The 13,154-nt window shown below is 38.3% G+C and overlaps 2 protein-coding genes across 3 annotated transcripts in view; both read right to left on the bottom strand.

Annotated features, from left to right (window-relative positions):
• Nucleotides 1–3,014: 3,014 nt before the first annotated feature.
• Nucleotides 3,015–4,638, bottom strand: LOC107670174 (thiosulfate sulfurtransferase/rhodanese-like domain-containing protein 1). Of its 2 annotated transcripts, none has more exons than XM_016462694.1 (4): nucleotides 4,520–4,638; nucleotides 3,603–3,749; nucleotides 3,274–3,436; nucleotides 3,015–3,193 (listed from the first exon to the last, which is right to left on the bottom strand). In XM_016462694.1, the coding sequence occupies exons 1-4, from the start codon at nucleotides 4,530–4,532 to the stop codon at nucleotides 3,139–3,141; spliced, it is 378 nt and encodes a 125-aa protein (XP_016318180.1). In that variant the 5' UTR covers nucleotides 4,533–4,638; the 3' UTR covers nucleotides 3,015–3,138. The 2 variants fall into 2 exon arrangements, with proteins under 2 accessions (XP_016318180.1, XP_016318181.1); XM_016462695.1 differs by having other exon boundaries at nucleotides 3,627–3,749.
• Nucleotides 4,639–6,652: 2,014 nt separating this feature from the next.
• LOC107670182 (teneurin-2-like) overlaps nucleotides 6,653–13,154 on the bottom strand; it is a 613,574-nt gene continuing 607,072 nt past the window's right edge. The window contains exons 32-36 of the mRNA XM_016462702.1: nucleotides 12,875–13,110; nucleotides 12,421–12,717; nucleotides 8,996–10,613; nucleotides 8,022–8,152; nucleotides 6,653–7,879 (exon numbers count right to left, since the gene is read on the bottom strand). Of these exons, the coding sequence (XP_016318188.1) occupies nucleotides 7,148–7,879; nucleotides 8,022–8,152; nucleotides 8,996–10,613; nucleotides 12,421–12,717; nucleotides 12,875–13,110 (3,014 nt within the window). The 3' untranslated portion in view covers nucleotides 6,653–7,147. The remainder of the gene's footprint in view (nucleotides 7,880–8,021; nucleotides 8,153–8,995; nucleotides 10,614–12,420; nucleotides 12,718–12,874; nucleotides 13,111–13,154) is intronic.

The raw sequence follows: 13,154 nt of genomic DNA, 5'->3' as shown, positions 1-13,154 counted from the left end.
TGGAGCTAAACTCTGCAGGACACCGGCCCTCCAGGACCGAGTTTGGGCACCCCTGCTCCAAGACCTGAAATTGGTGCGTCAGAGAAAGGAGACATGCAAAATGTGCAGTGTTGGGGTGCCTCCAGGACCAGGGTTGGGAACCACTGGGCTATATAATATCTGCATATACATATCTAAATCAGACAGCCGCGCTAGTAAGACGTTGAATGCACAAACAATCAACTTAATTCACACACGCGTATTATGTGATTCAAACACTGATCTAACACTGCATCTAACCATTTAGAGACATCGCAGAATATTACCCGAACGATTGGCAGAGATCTATGTAAGTGTCCATTAATTAGCACCATATCAATATTTCGCTTAGAAGTGTTGCTGCAGGGTGAAAGCTGATGCGCATGCGCGATTAAAAGAGGAAAAGCATCAGAAACAATGTAACTGAATCATCGGATATTGAATCTGAACCGGTGCGGACCGAATCAATTTAATTTTTCATACATTCATACAAGGGCATTTAACCTCCTGAGAGCCATACATTTTTTTTTTTGTGAATTTTGTTGTTTTTATTTATTTATTTTATGTCATTATATTGTTGGGAGCATAAGAAACAAATGGAGAAAAATATATATATTTTTTTTTTAAATTTTCATATATTATTCTATGTTCTTTGTAGAGGACGCCAGGACTAAGTTATTCAACAAATAATACAAATAAATAAATACATATGAAAAGGCATGTATAGGCAAAAACAATGTTTTATTTTTTCATGCACCAATCAGTTTTTAGGTTTCAGGCTATTTTTAACCAAACTTTGTACAAAGATTATTCTCAACTATGTTATGAAAGATATAACAGAATGATTTGATATACTATTTTACTTTATGCTATATGTGCGTGAAATGTCCATAAATTGGTATTCCCATTTAGCAACGGCCCCACCCAGAGGGGCACACTAGATATAAACACCTGATGTGAGTCATCATGACTACGGAACAATTTTCATGTTGGGGTAGGCTATATCAGTGGTTCCCAACCCTGGTCCTGGAGGCACACCAACACTGCATGTTTTGCACGTCTCCTTAATCAAACACACCTGATTCAGGTCATCAGCTCATTAGTAGAGACTCCAAGACAGGGGTGCCTCCAGGACCAGGGTTGGGAACCACTGGGCTATATAATATCTGCATATACATATCTAAATCAGACAGCCGCGCTAGTAAGACGTTGAATGCACAAACAATCAACTTAATTCACACACGCGTATTATGTGATTCAAACACTGATCTAACACTGCATCTAACCATTTAGAGACATCGCAGAATATTACCCGAACGATTGGCAGAGATCTATGTAAGTGTCCATTAATTAGCACCATATCAATATTTCGCTTAGAAGTGTTGCTGCAGGGTGAAAGCTGATGCGCATGCGCGATTAAAAGAGGAAAAGCATCAGAAACAATGTAACTGAATCATCGGATATTGAATCTGAACCGGTGCGGACCGAATCAATTTAATTTTTCATACATTCATACAAGGGCATTTAACCTCCTGAGAGCCATACATTTTTTTTTTTTTGTGAATTTTGTTGTTTTTATTTATTTATTTTATGTCATTATATTGTTGGGAGCATAAGAAACAAATGGAGAAAAATATATATATTTTTTTTTTAAATTTTCATATATTATTCTATGTTCTTTGTAGAGGACGCCAGGACTAAGTTATTCAACAAATAATACAAATAAATAAATACATATGAAAAGGCATGTATAGGCAAAAACAATGTTTTATTTTTTCATGCACCAATCAGTTTTTAGGTTTCAGGCTATTTTTAACCAAACTTTGTACAAAGATTATTCTCAACTATGTTATGAAAGATATAACAGAATGATTTGATATACTATTTTACTTTATGCTATATGTGCGTGAAATGTCCATAAATTGGTATTCCCATTTAATGTATCTATACATTGCATCTAATTTGTATATTAATGTGTTCTTGGGGCAAACCATAATGAAAAAAGAAGTGTTATAATTGGAGTAATAACTAGGCAGCTTTTTCATAAGAATATCTCATAGATCAATATTCCTATGAAATATAATTTCTTTCCCTATTGAGTTGTTTTGTTTCCCCAAAATGCCTGATTAACATGATGTTTGTCCTGGTGTCCTCTACAGAAGACATGTATGGAAGTTATGTCCTGTTTCATAACAAAAAGTCAGTTTCTGATTTGAAACCCCATAACATTTTTCTGAGATTTTTTTTTTTTACGACAAACAATTTGAAAAAGACTCCGATTTCAATAACTGCAAAATATTATGGTAACACTTTACAATAAGGTTAATTAGTTAACATTAGTAAACCACTTTAGTTAACATGAACTATGAATGAACAATACTTCTACAGCATTTATTAATCTTAGTTAATGTTAATTTCATAATTTACTAATGCATTATTAAAATCAAAAATTCTGCTTGTTAACATTAGTTAATGCACTGCGATTTAACATGAACTAACAATGAACGACTGTATTTTCATTAACTAACATTAACAAAGATTAATAAATACTGTAATAAATGTATTGCTCATTGTTCATTCATGTTAGTTAATACATTAACTAAAGGAACCTTACTGTAAAGTGTTACCAATATTATATTTCCCTAAGAGTGGTAAATCTGATAATTCTGTCAATATCAGTCATTCTTAAAGACCAAGGAGAGGGAGTGTTTCTGATCAAACCTCCAAACATCTGATATCCCTAAATGAATGTGCTCTGGGCTGCATTTCTCAAAAGCATTGTAAGCTAAGTTGATAGTAGAGACTATTGGTGGCAATGGGTCTACGATATACTTAGGCTTAAGATGCTTTTGGGAAACACAGCCCTGTACAGGACATCCAGACTGTGGCATGTATGGTCTCAGAGAAATTCACTAAAATATTATGTCCTCTACAGAGGACAAAAGTCTATGCCTGGGTCCCAGGAGGTTAAAAGGCCAAGACAAGGACAACATTTCTTTGTTTAATAATCAGACTTTATTAAAATACATGTACAAATATTATGATTAGTTGTATGAGAGTAAAAAGGTCCCTGATTTAAGCTGGAATCTTCAGAGTGTTCCAGGAGTTCTGACTGGATTGTCACTTGCCACCTTTTTCTGACCATTCCTTGTAGCCCCCTGCATAATTACAGGCACTGAGGAGAGAGAAGGAAATATTGTTACAGCTTCAGTAAAACTGTGATTGTTTAAGCATTCATGATTCCAAGTTTCGTACTTCTTGAAGCCTAGGTTTCTGGCTTTCTCTGTGGCAAGAGCTCCACGTCTTCCCATCTGACAGTGGAAAACCAGTTCAGAGCTGTCCAGGGATGGCTTAACTACGCCAAACTTAGACTGGAATTCAGCTGCTTCCAGGGACATGTCACTTTCTACATTTTCCACTAAAATAAAATAAATAAATACATGGGAAATTGCTTTTAGTACACGTTTTAATACACATGGCCAATACACTTAATGTACAATACTTTTAGGTAACCTAAAAAGTGGTAATATCGAAAGATAGATAGATAGATAGATAGTTAGTTAGTTTTTGGAAGTAATGCATAATTATTTGTCCATCTTCTCTCCTACCTGGGATGTGAATGGAGCCTGGAATATGCCCTCTGTCTACCTCATCTTTAGTGCGCACATCCACAAGAAGCCCTGAACCCTTTGCCAAAAGATCTTTGAGATTGCTGTAGGAAATCTCCTTATCTGTAGCAGAGAGGAATGTGTACAATCAAGCAGTTATGCCTAGAGTCCTGTCACGCAATAAGCACTGCTGATTGAGCTCAGTAATCACCAAAAATAATACTACAACATTAAAGTTTATATATATTTTATAACTAACATGGTAAATATTTGATGACTAAAAAAAATTTTTTTTTACACCAATGATACCATTTACGCGAGATTTTATTTGTTTGTTTGTAAATTGTTTGGTTACCTTGTGACTACTAAATCTTTTTTTGATTTTAATTGTTTTGATATAGGCTATGGATGTTCCAGAATATGTTTTTACACGCAAATAATAATTAAAACATAACAAACACATCAAGAAAGTGTTGTATTCCATACACATTAAACGTTTCAATTTCTGCAAGTCATCCTTACGTCAAGGTTTCAAGCTCTTCAAAGCAAACAAGTATTGGAAATAACGACCAGGACACAAGACATGTATTATATTAGGAGATGCATAAAATGGAATTGAGAGAACAGGCACCGCAGGATATTAGCAAGTGCACAAAACGTTCAGCTTGTTATACTGTAAGTAATACAATGTAAAGATAACGGAAGTGTTTAGCACAGGTGCACCTGGGCACTGTCACCCTGACTACAAGCAACGAAAACAACAGCTGCTGCTCGAAATCGACACGCACAGGTTTCCAGTACACAGAAACAGTGAACAAAACTGCAGTTTAACACGTCGCTTTATTTAAATCCCTAAAACTATGTTTCTTACTTTTACACGAAAACACACTTACCGCTGCTTGCCATGTTGACGTTTAGATTCACCGGGTGGCCGCACCTTTACTTCCTTGTCATTCAAGTTTCCAGAAGCCATCTCATATTGGCTGTACTCTAAGCGTAGGCATGGCCGTGCAAAAAGGCACCGCCCTGAAAGCGCCCCTCCTTGAGCTAACTTCCCAATAAAAGACCCGTAGCTTCAAAATAAAACATTGCGAATTGTGCACTGGCTGTGTATCTGAATAATATTCCTAGTACTACTACTACTACTACTACTACTACTACTACTAGTAGTAGTAGTAGTAGTAATAATAATAATAGAAAGTGCGCTAGTAACTATTTTTTATTAGCCTATTATTATGAACTAATGCTTATAATCACCAGCTCAATTTGAATTCTTTATTGTGTAACAAAGCAGCACCTAATTTACCATAGTACACAGATTCCACCAAAATACCGTTGACGAGCTATCGGGTTATTGTTACTGCTGCAAACCATAATAAAGTCGGATGGAATCTCCTTCCAACATTGTATGGGAGTGCAATGGTATACTGATAGACAGTGTTGGGGAAAGTTACTTTTAAAAGTAATGCCATAATGAGTCTCTTCACAGTGGAAAGAATCCATTTCTATGGTTCGGGTTCTAGTACAGCAACTTTTCTGCATAAAAAAAAAAAAACTAAAACAGAACATCAAACGGGGTATTAATATTATTCATCTGTGATATCTGAGTGTCACACAATTCTAGTGTTTTAATACCAGCTGTTGATTTGCACATAACAAGCCACCTTCTGTTAGAAATATAAAACTTGATATTATGAACAATATTCTACTGTGCTGCATAAAGGTAAATCTATACACTGTACATACAGATATATTTTGAAAAACAAGTTTCACAGTTTTAAACTTTATTTAAAGTACAAACCATTTGAAAACACTTAAAATAAATTATTTCTGTGTATGACTAGAATTTGCTTTGAGGCAAAAAAATCTAAATTAATGCAAAAATGAAAAATTACTACATATTGTACAAAGGAAATTAAACTCAACCATCAATGTTTATCTTTGTAGCTAAAAGCAGTGACTCCTTTATGACTGTCAGAGTACTATGCATGATAAAAATTAAAACAAAGTAAAAATAAATAGTTTCTGACACTAGTAACCTTTCAATCTGGAGACTGTGAGTGTTTTTTCAGATATCTCTATACAGAAGTGCCCTGGTGAAGGTCTTGTTACTCTAATGCGACTGGGACGTACAAAACTATCGCATCTAAAGCACACTCAGAACTTCACTGTTATCTGATACAATGCAAGTACTTTTCTATCAGTGATGAAACAAACTATATCAGACTTGGTTGCTTTCATCACTTTTACTCCACTGGAATTTTCTTAAAGAAACAGTCTGTAGGTGATGGGACTTGCTGCAGTGGCAACTGACAGTTTAGCTGTGAAGAATGTGAGGCCTGAGACTGACATTTCTCTTGATGGATGTTACTCCTCAGTTCAAACTATATAGAAATCCAAAAATAAATAAATCACAATTCCTTTTTTTATTCTGTGGCCCTTCCATAAATTACATTTGGATATGCTCAATAAAGTAAAACATAGTATTACCATTGTACATATCCAAAAAGCCATAGTTTTACTGCAGTATCATGGTACATTTTGTTAATGTTACCAAAGTTTCACTTCAGTAAAATCTGGTTATTTGGCAGAAACTATAGTTTACCATGGTCAATTTCTGTAAGGAAATGGCACACTCTCCACCCCATGAGATGTGGAAAAATGACATTATAATAGCTGTGTGAAGACATTTACAAATACATGAGACTAGCCGAACTCACATGAATTAAACTATTTATTGGTAAGGTCTCAGAAGAGTCTCACTTGAGTAAGAATCATCCCTCAATACTGATTTGGTACATCATGACATCCATAATGATTCTCTTCACAGTGGAAAGAATCCATTTCTATGGTTTGGGTTCTAGTACAGCAACTTTTCTGCATTAAAACAAAACTAAACAAACAGAACATCAAACGGGGTATCGATATTATCCATCTGTGTCACAAAATTCTAGTGTTTTAATACCAGCTGTTGATTTGCACATAACAAGCCACCTTCTGTTAGAAATATAAAACTTGATGACGTCGAGACTGGGCCTCTCCTGCGGCGCGTGAGACTCGCAGCACCTCTCCGATCCAGATCACAAGCGTACCATCTGGCACCAACATCCTCTCGGTAACCCAAAAAATATGGGTCAAAATATCTATTCTTTTTTAAAAAGGGGATTTTTCATATTTCAGCAAAAGTAGCTCTGTTTTGTTTTTCAGTTTGTCAGTGCTTTTTGACGTCCATTGTTGAAAAACAAAGACGAGGTCTTTCAAATTGTTCTTTTTTTGCCAGAGGCAGTATTAACAAAGTTTTTGAATGTTCTTCTTTTAAAAGTCCCTGCAGCATTCGGTGAGTTTCCCCATTAGTTCAATTATTCTCCGTGGGTTCAGGAGATAACAGAAAAAAAAAGCAAGGAAAAAAGAGAAAGACGGAGCAAGAGAGAGAAAAAGATCGAGAAAAAACTGAAAACGGTAAAGGTATAAGCGGAGAGAAATCGAAATATAAAGAAACAGGTTAACAGACGTTTGGACTGTTACCTCTTCCCCATCTCATTCGGTCTCAGGAACTGGATGTTGAAACTGCTGTCCGCTAGTTCAGGATACTGTTCCACGGGTAAAATGTAGTACCCGTCGTACCCCTGTACTTTCCCTGTTGAAAGGAGCTGCTGTCTCTCTCCTTCAGTCCACAAGCGGCTTCCCTCTTTATTATCCTGTGCCCGTTGCTGCTCTCGCAGCCAGGCTCCCAATAACGCCCTCTGCCGCGCCAACTCCAACAGCCGGGCTCTCTCCTCATCCAGGACGTCCGACGCCAAACCGTAGCGCACGCTTAGAGAAAGAGCTGGAACCCGGAACTCAACGGTGATCCCTCGTCGCGAGCGACCGCTTACCGTCACGTTGATCCCGCTTTCCAGGGCCGAGCGTCCATTGGTGAGTCCCAAAGCTAGAAGGTCACTGTCAGCTGAGCCTATCTTCACGAAGAAATGACAGTCATGGCCATCCTGCGTGTAGTGCGTCCCGTCTAAGTAAATGGCGTTATTGAGCACTAGAGCCACCTTCCTGCTGTCATCGCTGGCCATGCTGGAGACCCCTGTGACCACGCGGCCTTCTTTCACTGCCAGCATCAGTCCGATGATGGGGGTACTCGTGCCAAACCAGTGGCCTGGTTTCTCATGTTTGGTCTTGCGCTCTTTGTCAAGAAGCCGTCCCTCCAGAGCCATGAATGCTTGGTTGTGCCGTTCGGCTTCCTGCTGAACTCCAGTTATCAGCTGCAAGAAGAAAATTAAAGGTCTTGGTAAATGCAGGCGAGATCACCTAGTCCAATATTCACTGATTTGCTACCCTTGGAAACACAAAAGTAATTGTAATTGTATCCTGAGGATTTACTATGGTATTAATGTGGTGACGCACCTGCCCATTTTCACTTTCTTGACTGGCGAAGAGCTCATACGGTGGATCCACGAAATAGTGTATGTGTCTGGGAAAGCCTGGGATAATGTTGCTAAGCTGGAAGCCAAACATGACCAGCCAACTCTTCACATCTGCAATGAAAAATACATAGAAAAGGAGTTTAAGCTTAAGCTTTTGGGGTTTGCAATAAAAAGGGCAATTAACCGATTATAGGGCTGAATGAAGTAATAATAATAATAAATTAATCAAATTAATTGCATTATATGCCAAAAAAATTATAAACATTCTTTGAGAAAATGGACCAAATTATGACATTTTGTGGCAGAGAAAAACACCGAATGGACTAAATTTGGCTTTAGAAAAAAAAAAAAAAATTGAACAAATATTTATTTACTGTACATATACACATTATCATTAAAAAGGGGTCAGTTGGGGTCAGAGATATTTTTTTTAATGTTTCTGAACGAAAGCCTCTTATGCTCACCAAAGTTGAAAATACAAAAAATAAAAACAATATAATATTGTGAAATATCATTACAACTGAAGATGGTTGTGATGCTTAATGTACTTTGTGGAAACTGTGATACACTTATCAGGATTCTATGATGAAACGATAGTTATATATATATATATACAGTATATATATATATATATATGAAATAGAAATCTTTAACTTGGCTTTATAAATAGTAGTGTGTATAGTGTATAAATAGTAGTGTACATACATAAAATATTATATACTTGATATAATTTCTCCTATTCATCTATGTAAGTGTGGACCATCTCTGCCTTATACAGTCTCTGAATATATTGTTTTTTTATCTCCATATGATTGAACATTAGCAAAAATAAAGACTATTTTATCACATTATTTTATAAACCAATACTAGCATTTAATTAACATGTAAAATTGACAGACCTAAATAACTAACAAGCTGGCTAATCTGCAAAGGCACCCAATTATAAACTCTCACCTGTGACATAATTCTTGACATCCAGCATATCACTGAGAGGGTTGTTATTCTTGAACATGTACAGGTTGAAGGGTGCCAGTTCTTTTCCGATCTTCTGCCACATGGTGTAATCAGGCGATGTCCATCTGGCCGCTAAAACATCATAGTCTCTATGTGTGAAGTGCACCAGCTTGGTTAGCGTGTCATAAAGCCCACCGTGGAAGCCGATGACGAGCTGGAACTCAGGGTTGGAGTCGTGGTACACCTCCCCATAAGCGGTGTATTGCACCTGTTTGATCATCTGCCCGTTGCTGCTGAAGACAGCCAGTGGCGTACCAGTGTTGTCAGAGGCAATGTAGTACTCCTCCCCACTGCTCACCTCCATGGCAAACAGATGGCCCTGCAGGTCGTAGTACAAAGAGCTGATTTCCGAGCTGGAGTGGTTGAACACATGCGTGACCCGAGTCGGGTTGTTCAGGTCAGCATAAAAGAACTGGAGGTGCTGACCCAGACTGTTCTTAGTAGACACCCTGCGTCCGAGTCCATCGTAACGGTACTGGACACTCCATACTCCAGCTGCACGGCTATAGGCGCGCACCAGCTGGCCTTTAGAGTTGTAGTCGAACACGTCACCGCCCCTCTGACTGAGGTAACCGTCCTCGTCCAGACGGTACTGCACGTCACCGAGCCGTGTGATGCGGTCTCGTAGGTCATAGCGGAGCGGCATGAGTCGGGCGCTGTTGCCAGGGTTGAGCAGGTGTAGGTTGCCGTTTAAGTCGTAGCTGTAGCGCCAAGTGGACCAATCGTTCACCTTGACGCCACTGAGCTGTCCGTCACCATCGTATTCATAGCGGTACTGAGTGGTGTTGGCGTACGGGCCGATCTTTAGCTCTCGCTTGATTACTCTGCCCATGTTGTCGTACTGCACCGTCATCCAGTACATGAGAGAGCGGAAGATCTCGTACTGAACCTCTTTGATTCGTCCGTGAGCATCGAAATGCTTGCTGAGGGTCATGACGGCAGTGGTGATTATCTGATTGATGTCGTAGTAGATGACTCCAAACTTTCCAAAATGCTCCACTTTTCCGGAGATCTCGTCGTAGCGGTATAGATCCACAGGAAGTGGCGTCTCGCTGATTACTGGCTTCATGCTTGCGATTCTGAAACTATTGTCATGGTAGGTGTAGTCGAAGCGCGCGTTCACCATACCTTCCTCCGAGAAGCGATAGATCTGTTTGTCGATCAGGGGACCCATTTTACGATAGCGAATCGTGCACGAAAAGCCACCGCTTTGCAAGTTGACCATTTTTAGCACGCCGGCTGTCTCATCGTAGCCAAAGGTGATGGCTGTGCTGTCATACAAGATCTCGGAGAGCTTGGCCAGCTTGCCGTATTTGTAGAGGACGCGACGGCCAGTACCCAGGAAGTAGGCGGCCTGGGGGCGCCCGTCCTCGCTGAAGTCGTAGATGATGGACGCGTTGCTCTCTGGCGGGTTGTAGGTGTTGCGGATGTAGCCGATGGAGACGTGAGTGAACATGGTGTGACGAGCAACGCTAGGCATGGTGACAGCTGTGATGCGGTTAGATGCATCGAATTCAAAGATGTATTGTCTCTGACTCTGCAGGAGCAGCACCATGGACTGTAGAGAGAGGTATTTTCAGAATGTCATTATCACATTGATATTAATTAGCAACAACATCTTTAACAAGCTGTCATAATTCAAAATAAAATCATACATCAGAGTTTCTGTACTAAATGTTGGAAAATATAATTTACAAATCGATTACTGGAGGAATTTTGAAATATACTGTGTTATATATATATATATATATATATATATATACACAGTGGGTACGGAAAGTATTCAGACCCCCTTCAATTTTTCATTCTTTGTTATATTGCAGCCATTTGCTAAAATCATTTAAGTTAATTTTTTTTCCTCATTAATGTACACACAGCACCCCATATTGACAGAAAAACACAGAATCGTTGACATTTTTGCAGATTTATTAAAAAAGAAAAACTGAAATATCACATGGTCCTAAGTATTCAGACCCTTTGCTCAGTAGCTGCAATATAACAAAGAGTGAAAAATTGAAGGGGGTCTGAATACTTTCCGTACCCACTGTATATAATCTACTTATCTATTATAACCAGTGTTATTTTAGTATTATTTATAAATTAGTAATATTTCGAAATAGCTTTTACTTTATTTTCAGTTTTAATTTTAATTTTAGTTATAATAATTTTGTTGTGCGTCTGTCATTTTTTATAAATTTTTGATTTTTAAAAAATGCTTTTATATATTTTATATTTCGCTTTTTAAATGTACATTTTTAATCTAATATTTATATTTTATTTCCCCTTTATTTCAATGAGCAAAAATGATTTTTAATAGTTTTATTTTTAGTTAACAATAACAACCTGGATTATAATTAAACATGATTTTTAATTTTTTTTGTTGATTTCTAATCATTAATATTGTTTTTTCCCCCCATTTTAAGCTTAAATCTCACTCAATTGCGTTAAATACACGCTTAAAACAAGAAGAAAAAATGTCCAGTTAAAAAGAAAAGTAAAAAAAAAAAAAAATCCTAATTCATGGTATATTATCTGACTACACATTTTATTTTACTTTTTCAGTAGGCCTATATTTAAACATTTCAGAGCAAGGCAAGTAAAAAATATTGTTTAAAAAAATCTTTAAAAATTCTAAATTTGGAAAAATAATCCTATTAATCTTTAACCTAATTTCACTTTAAAGGCACAATATGTAAGATTTTATTTTAATTAAAATATCCAAAAACCACTAGAACAGTGTTATATATTTTGCTGACTTGTGTACTTACATTATTCCAAATATTTCGAAGAATGTTTAAATCCAGAGAAATAAGCAATTTTAACTAGTGACACGGACCTGCCAATGACGTCATAACCCCTCGATTTCCGGTTTTGTTTTGTAGAAAACATGGAAACACCAAAGATGCTTTAATATGTTGTGCGTTTTAATAGACCGGTGACGACCGCACAGAGTAGCATTATAACAGAACTTTCAAATGTATCTAGTATGATAAAACAGCGCTGCTTTTTCCCCCCACATACGCACGACCGGAAGGAGCAGAGGTGGTCGACTGTGGCATAATAAAAGCTCCACTGCTTTCGAGCCGTGTATCGCGCTCGTTCAGTGGCCTCGTTTCACTTCGACGGCTTTCAGCCTCACCCTGCTTCATTCTACTACCTTAACAAATCATTAGCTCATCCATGAACATGATTTCTGCCAGAGTCCCGTCGGATTGCATCGGCTGTGGGGATGAAGACGACAACTCCCATGATTCCACACTCAGTCACGGCGTCATCAAACTACGCCTTTGTTTCTTTGTTTATTTTGAATACGCGCCCTCTAGAGGCAAAAAATGACATATTGTGCCTTTAATCAATAATCTCACCTTGTCCAGGTAACTGTAGCTCCAGACCTTTCCATCCACAAAAGAGCGTGAGAGGATTCGGCCCTGTGGGTCAAACTCCGTTCTCTCACTCATACTTCCTCGGTGCAGCCCCACTAGCTGGCCTGTGCTGGAGTAAGACACATTCACCACTGCAAGGCTGCTGCTCGGCTGCCATATCGCTGGCCTGCCCTGGGCATCATACGTGATCCTCAGAGTGAACTTCCTGTGGTCGTCATAGATCTTCTCAGTCCGTGTGTTCCTATCAAAATCTATCGACAGGAGGTTGCGCCCATGTGCCTGCAAATTGCACAAATATTTGATATGAAAACCTCTCCGTTTGGTGAAATGATTTAGTTACCTATTAGATAATCAAGCAGGATTCTTTGCTTGCATTGTGCACTGATATGATAAACTAATGTATTACAGTAATGATTTTAAAATCTCGAGTGCCCACCCGAAGTTTCCTGCCAAACACAGTGACCTTGCCCTTGGACAGTTCTTTGCGCAGCCTCCACTCAATGGAGTTCAGTCCGTTATCAGTGGGAAGGGTGATGTTCCTACGGCCGATGGTGGGACTCACTGATCCTGCCAAGATATGGGGCTCAGTGTGGTAGCTGATGCCCATCCCATTGGCATACATTACTCTCAGAGTGCCATTGTTACACAGTTGGTAGCTGTTTCGTACTTGATCTGCAGGGGGCAATAGAGTTACATAAAATTACCATTAAATTAAG

This window comes from Sinocyclocheilus anshuiensis, unplaced genomic scaffold, assembly GCF_001515605.1.
Source record: "Sinocyclocheilus anshuiensis isolate Anshui unplaced genomic scaffold, SAMN03320099.WGS_v1.1 scaffold640, whole genome shotgun sequence".
Lineage (NCBI taxonomy): Eukaryota > Metazoa > Chordata > Actinopteri > Cypriniformes > Cyprinidae > Sinocyclocheilus > Sinocyclocheilus anshuiensis.
This window is presented reverse-complemented; position numbering and strand designations above follow the sequence as displayed.

Bases quoted from the DNA above. Each gene is read 5' to 3' on its own strand.
- LOC107670174 (XM_016462694.1), bottom strand. The intron at 3,437-3,602 runs TTATGCATTACT...ATTTTATTTTAG, and splicing joins GAGAGAAGATGGACAAATAA to TGGAAAATGTAGAAAGTGAC. The intron at 3,194-3,273 runs GTACGAAACTTG...CTCTCTCCTCAG, and splicing joins AGAAACCTAGGCTTCAAGAA to TGCCTGTAATTATGCAGGGG.